A 7716-nucleotide genomic window follows, 5' to 3' on the forward strand; every position below is an offset into this window, starting at 1 on the left:
GTGATTAGTTAGGGCCCTGAGGTTCAAGGTGATAGTTATGCTTTTCATCTATAAAAGTAAATATCTTATTAAGGACATGGTTCACGGTGGACCTCTTCCACATGGGTTGCTTTCTAATGCTTGGTCATTTGTGTTAAGAACGGGAGGGATCCTTGACTCAAAAGATTTTGGCAAACAAGACCCACTGTTAACAGCTATGGCTTGAGTGCCCAGGCAATTCCCTTGCCCAGGCATTTCAAGAAAATCCTTTTCATATCTTGTTTTTTTTTTTGTATAAATTGACAAATATTTTAAAAGAATGTCTTTAAAATGACCATTTTGAAAACACAGGTTTTAAATAAATTTAAATTCTTAAAGAATTTTTTTTTTAATTTTAAAGAATTTTAAAAATTCTTATTTCTTTGGTGATGGCATTGTTGCCTCTGGAAGTGGTGTGACACAGCTGATTACTGTGGCACCAGAGGAGTTACATTTAACCCTTTAATGACTAAAATCCAAGACCAAGCAGATAGAAATTGCTGTTAATGTAGAAATGCTTAAAACACTTCATTTTAGGTATTCTTAGACTCTTGATGGCTATCGAAATATTTTTCTTTACACCCAGATGGAGTTATTTGTATTTATTCACACCAGTTTTTGCTGTTGTTTCATGTATTTAAACTAGCACCAACTTTATCCACAGTTTGAGAAAGTGTCATCATCCTACACACAGTGTCAAGGCCCCTCACTCTCAATATATGGGATGTCATAGTACTTGAGGTGGTTGCCAGCCCACTGCTGCAAGGCATCACTCAGGATTTCCTGGGACAGGCGGTGTGCAAATTCAAAGACCACAATTTCAGGCCCTAGGGGTTCCTTCACTTCCTCTTTGACATTAACTAGAGAAGGCATCCTGAGTAGAAATCTCTCTTCAGGCATAAAATTTTCTTCACTCTCATGCCTCTTCTCACTCTCGAGTGTGGTGGGAAATGGGAAAGTTTGCTTTGATTTCATGCAGCCCATGTTATGAAGAGCTTTGACTGAGTGAAGGAAAGCAGTAGCAAAGACTACTTCAACAGCATCTTTGGAAAACACCAAGCATTTGTCCACTTGATATTGAGCAGTGCTTTTCCTCTCCAGGCTACTTCAGAAATCAATGTTCCCTTTCACCAATCTTCACATATAGTGTTTATCTGTCAAGAGAAGGGAAGTTTCATTTTGAAGTCATAGAATGCAAACTACTGTACAATTAGGTAGCAAGTAGAAACAAATCTTTACCACTTTCATCACTTGGAGGAAATGTAAGGTAACAACAGCTTTATCTTAATAGAAAGAAAAGATAATCATTTAAAAATGGCATTTAGAAATAGGAAAATGTCTTTTCAAGATCAGGCAAGTTTTATAAAACTGACAACAAATTTTTGCTACCTTTGATTTATTTATGTACACCAGGGCTCAGCAAACTATAGCCTTCGGGCCAAATTCTAGCTGCCTGTTTTTTCAAATATAGTTTATTTGAACATAGGCATGCTCATTTGTTACATATTGTCTATGGCTACTTTCATGCTTTAGTGGCAGAGTTTAGTTGTAACAGAGACTGTGTGGTTTGCAAGCCTAAAATATTTACTCTGGCCCTTTGGAGTAAGTATTTTCTGACTGACTGTCTCTGATCTATACTGTTGAGGGAAACAAGCATATCAAAATTTGCTCCTGCCTCAAACATCATGAGCCTGTGCATCTTGGGCTGTGTCAGACTTTGTCCCTTGGTCATACGTTTACAACTCAAAGAGTAGGACAGAATGATGGTCTTTCTTTACACTAGGGCCAACTCTAAACAACACAAGTTAGACATGGCAAAGCCACCTATTTTTCCTTCTGAATTAGATATTATGAAATTATGAAGCAAGGACAAGATGGTGGAGTAGAACGACGTGAGCTCACCTCATCTCACAAAAACAAACACCAAAATCACAATTGCTGAATGACCATCAACAGAAAAACACTGGAAGCTACCAAAAAATATATCCTACACACAAAAACAAGCCACAACGAGATGCTAGAAAGGGTGCACTCGCAATAAAACCAACTCCCGTATCTGCCAGGTGGGTGACCCACAAACTAGAAAATAATTATCTTGCAGAGGTTCTCCCACAGGAGTGAGCCCTACACCAGAGCCCCCAGCATGGGGGTCTGGCATCAGGAGGAGGAGCCCCCAGAGCATCTGGCTTTGAAGGCCAGTGGGGTGTGATCACAGGAATTCGACAGGACAGGCAGAAAAATAAACTCCACTCTTGGAGGGTGCACACAAGGTCTCATGTGCACCAGGATCTAGTGGAAAAAGCAGTGACCTCATAGGATCCTGGGCCAGACCTACCTGCTGGTATTGGAGGGTCTCCTGGGGAGGCAAGGGGGGGCGGCTGTGGCCCACTGTGGGGACAAAGACACTGGTGGTGGTAGTTCTGGGGAGTACTCGTTGGTGTGAGCCCTCCTGGAGGCCCCCACTTTCTCACCAAGACCTGGCCCCACTCAACAGACTGCAGGCTCCAGTATGCGGAAACCTCGGGCCAAACAACCAACAGGATGGGAAGACAGCCCATCAGCAGATGGGCTGCCTAAAGTCTTCCTGAGCCCATAGCTGCCTGCCAGACACACCCCTTGACATGGCCCTGCCCACCAGAGGGACAAGACCCAGTTCCTCCCACCAGGAAGCCTGCACAAGCCTCTTAGACCAGCCTCATCCACCAGGGGGCAGACAGCAGGAACAAGAGGAACTACAACCCTGCAGCTTGTGGAGTGGAAACTACAATCACAGAAAGACACAATGACAGAGGAATATGTCCCACACAAAGGATCAAGAAAAAAGCCCAGAAGAACTAAAGGAAGTGAAGATAGGCAATCTACCCAAAAAAAGAATTCAGAGTAATGACAGTAAAGATGATCCAAAGTCTTGGCAAAAGAATAGAGGCACAGAACAAGAAGATACAAGAAATGTATAATAAAGAGCTAGAAGATCTACTAAAGAACAAACAGAGATGAACAATACAATAATTGAGAGGAAAAATACACTAGAAGAAATCAGTAGCGGAATGAGGCAGAAGAATGGATAAGTGAGCTAGAAGACAGAATGGTAGAAATCAAAGACAAAATATTGAAACAAGTGAAAAGCAAAAAAAAAACCATACAAGGCAATATCCGTAAGGCTATAAGCTGATTTATCAGCAGAAACTCTGCAGGACAGAAGGGAGTGGCATGATTATATTCAAACTGATGAAAGGGAAGAACCTACAACCAAGAACACCCAGCAAGGCTCTCAGAGAAATCAAAAGCTTTACAGACAAGCAAAAGCTAAAGAGAATTCAGCACTGTCAGACCAGCTTTGTAACAAATGCTAAAGGAACTTGTCTAGGCAGAAAAAAAAAAAAAGGACTACAACTAGAAACAAGAAAACTACAAATGGAAAAGCTCACCGGTAAAGGCAAACACACAGTAAAGGTAGGAAATCATCCAACACAAATATGATATCAAAACCAGTAATCGTGAGAAGAGTACAAATGCAGGATATTAAAAATGCATTTGAAATTAAAAGACCAGCAACTTAAAAAAATCTTATTTATATACAGAGTGCTATATCAAAACCTCATGGTAACCGCAAACTGAAAATCTATGATAGATATATACACACAGAAAAAGAAAAAGGGATCCAAACACAACATTAAAGATAGTCACCAAATCACAAGAGAACAAAAGAAGGGGAGAAAAAAAGACCTACAAAAACAAATCCAACTCAGTTAACAAAATGGCCATAAGAAATACATATCGATAATTACCTTAAATGTAAATGGATTAAATGCTCCAACCAAAAGACACAGACTGGCTGAATGGATACAAAAACAAGACCTGTATATAAGCTGTCTATGAGAGACCCACTTCAGACCTAGGGACACATACAGACTGAAAGTGAGGAGATGGAAAAAGGTATTTTATGCATATGGAAATCAAAAGAAAGCTGGAGTAACAATACTCAGACAAAATAGACTTTAAAATAAAGACTTAGAAAAGATAAGGACACTACATAATGATCAAGGGATCAATCCAAGAAGATATAACAAGTGTAAATATATATGCACCCAACATAGGAGCACCTCAGTATATAAGGCAAATACAAACAGCCATAAAAGAAGAAATCAACAGTAACACAATAATAGTGGGGGAATTTTAATACCCCACTGTCATCAATGGACAGATGAGACAGAAAATCAATAAGGAAACAAACGCCTTAAATAACACATTAGACCAGATGGACTTAATTGATATTTATAGAGCATTCCATCCAAAAGCAGCAGAATACACATTCTTTCCAAGTGCACATGGAACATTCTCCAGGATCCATGCTGGGCCACAAAGCAAACCTCAGTAAATTTAAGAAAACTGAAATCATATCAAGCATCCTTTCCAACCACAATGCTATTAGATTAGAAATAAACTACAAGAAAAAACCTTAAAAAACACAAACACATGGAGGCTAAACAATATGCTACTAAACAATCAATGGATCACTGAAGAAATCAAAGAGAAAAATCAAAAAATACCTAGAGACAAATGAAAGTGAAAGCACAATGATCCAAAACCTATGGAATGCAGCAAAAGCAGTTCTAAGAGGGAAGTTTATATAGCAATACAATCTTACGTCAGGAAACAAATAAACCACCTAAACTTACACATAAAGCAACTAGAGAAGAACAAACAAAAGCCAGAGTTAGTAGAAAAAAAGAAATAAAAATCAGAGCAGAAATAAATAGAAACAAAAGATCAATGAAACTAAAAGCTGGTTCTCTGAAAAGATAAAATTGATAAACCTTTTGCCAGATTCACCAAGAAAAAAAGGGAGAGAGCTCAAATCAATAAAATTAGAAATGAAAAAGGAGAGGTTACAACAGACACCACAGATACACAATGGATAATAAGTGACTGCTACAAGCAACTATATGCCAATAAAATGGACAATCTAGAAGAACTGGACAAATTTTTTTTTCTCTCTTTTTAAAAAAGTTTTGGCCATGCCCCACAGCATGTGGGCTCTTAGTTCCCTGACCAGGGATAGAACCTGTACCCCCCTGCACTGGAAGCATGGAGTCTTAACCACTGGACCACCAGGGAAGTTCCCTGGACAAATTCTTAAGAAGGTAACAATCTTCTAAGACTGAACCAGGAAGAAATAGAAAATATGAATAGACCAATCACAAGTACTGAAATTGAAACTGTGATTTAAAAACTCCCAACAATCAAAAAAAGTCCAGAACCAGATGGCTTCACAGGTGAATTCTATCAAACATTTAGAGAAGAGTTAGCACCTATCCTTCTGTAACTCTTCCAAAAAACTGCAGAGGAAGGAACACTCCCAAGCTCATTCTACTTGGCCACCATCGCCCTGATACCAAAACCAGACAGGGATGTCACACAAAAAAGAAAATTACAGGTGAATATCACTGATGAACATAGATGCAAAAATCTGCAACAAAATACTAGCAAACAGAATCCAACAACACATTAAAAGGATCATACACCATGATCAAGTGGGATTATCCCAGGGATGCAAGGATTCTTCAATATTTGTAAATCAATGTGATACACCACATTAACAAACGGAAGAATAAAAACCATATGATCATCTCAACAGATGCAGACAAAGCTTTTGACAAAATTCAAAACCCAGTTATGATAAAAAACTCTCCAGAAAGTGGGCATAGAGGGAATGTACTTCAACATAATAAAGGCCATATATGACAAACCTACAGCTAACATCACACTCAATCATGAAAAGCTGAAAGCATTTCCTCTAAGATCAGGAACAAGACAAGGATGTCTACTCTGGCCACTTCTATTCAACATAGTTTTTTGGAAGTCCCAGCCACAGCAATCAGAGAAGGAAAAGAAATAAAAGGAATGCAAATTGGAAAAGAAGAAATAAAACTGTCACTGTTAGCCAATGACATGATACTATACATAGAAAATCCTAAAGATGCTACCAGAAGACTACGAGAGCTCATCAATGAATCTGGTAAAATTGCAGGTTACAAAATACACAGAAATCTCTTGCATTCTTATACACTAACAACAAAAGACAAGAAAGAGAAATTAAGCAAACAATCCCATTGGCCATTGCATCAAAAGAATAAAATACCTAGGAGTAAACCTACCTAAGGAGGCAGAAGACCTGTACTCAGAAAACTGTAAGGTACTAATGAAAGAAATAGAAGATGACACAAACAGATGGACCATGTTTTTGGATTGGAAGAATCAATATTGTCAAAATGACTGTACTTTCCAAGGCAATCTACAGATTTAGTGCAATCCATATCAAATTACCAATGGCATTTTTCACAGAACCAGATCAAATAATTTCACAATTTTTATGGGACACAAAAGACCCCGAATAGCCAAAGCAATTGAGAAAGAAAAACGGAGCTGGAGGAAAATCAGGCTCCCTGACTTCAGACTATCCTACAAAGCTACAGTCATCAAAACGGTATGGTACTGGCAGAAAAACAGAAATATAGATCAATGGAACAGGATAGAAAGCCTAGAAATAAACTCATGCACCTATGGTCAATCAATCTACAACAAAGGAGGCAAGACTATACAGTGGAGGAAAGACATCCTCTTCAATAAGTGGTGCTGGGAAGACTGGACAGTTACATGTAGAAGAATGAAATTAGAACATTCTTTAACACCATACACAAAAATAAATTCAAAATGGATTAAAGACCTAAATGTAAGACCTGATAATATAAAACTCTTAGAGGAAAACATAGGCAGAACAGTCTTTGACATAAACTGAAGCAAGATCTTTTTTGATCCGTCTCCTAGAATAACAGAAATAAAAACAATAAACAAATGGGACCTAATTAAACTTTAATATAATTAAATGGGACCTAATTTCCTTTGCACAGCAAAGGAAACCATAAACAAAATGAAAAGACAATCCTCAGAATGGGAGAAAATATTTGCAAACAATGCAACTGACAAGGGATTACTCTCCAAAATATACAAACTGCTCATGCAGCTCAATGTCAAAGAAACAGACAACCCAGTCAAAAAATGGGCATAAGACCTAAATAGACATTTCTCCAAAGAAGACATACAGATGGCTAAGAGGCATATGAAAAGATGGTCCACATAGCTAATTATTAGAGAAATGCAAATCAAAACTATAATGAGATGTCTCTCACACCAGTCAGAATGGCCATCACCAAAAAGTCTACAAATAACGGATGCTGGAGAGAGTGTGGAGAAAAAGGAACACTCCTACACTGTTGGTGGGAATGTAAATTGGTGCAGACACTACAGAGAACAGTATGGCATTTCTTTAAAAAACTAAAAACAGAGCTACCATGTGATCCAGCAATCCCACTCCTGGGCATATATCTGGAGAAAAACATGGTTCCAAAGGATACATGCACCCCAGTGTTCACTACAGCCCTGATTACAATAGCCAAGACATAGAAGCAACCTAAATGTTCATCGACAGATGAATGGATAAAAAAGATGTGGTACATATGTACAATGGGATATTACTCAGCCATTGAAAAGAATGAAATAATGCCATTTGCAGCAACATGGATGGACCTGGAGATTATCATACTAAGTGAGGTAAGTCAGACAGAGAAAGACAGACAAACATCATATGACATCATTTATATGTGGAATCTAAAAAAAAAAATGATACAAATGAACTTA

General features: G+C 38.2%; 1 protein-coding gene across 1 annotated transcript; it reads right to left on the reverse strand.

Moving 5' to 3' along the window:
• Positions 1 to 633: 633 nt before the first annotated feature.
• On the reverse strand, positions 634 to 1164 carry AKAP19 (A-kinase anchoring protein 19). The gene has a single exon (XM_007464972.1). It carries the CDS (start codon positions 1000 to 1002, stop codon positions 715 to 717), a length of 288 nt encoding a protein of 95 aa, XP_007465034.1. The 5' UTR covers positions 1003 to 1164; the 3' UTR covers positions 634 to 714.
• Positions 1165 to 7716: the final 6552 nt, after the last annotated feature.

This window comes from Lipotes vexillifer, unplaced genomic scaffold (assembly GCF_000442215.2).
Source record: "Lipotes vexillifer unplaced genomic scaffold, Lipotes_vexillifer_v1.1 scaffold903, whole genome shotgun sequence".
In the NCBI taxonomy this organism is placed as follows: Eukaryota; Metazoa; Chordata; class Mammalia; order Artiodactyla; family Lipotidae; genus Lipotes; species Lipotes vexillifer.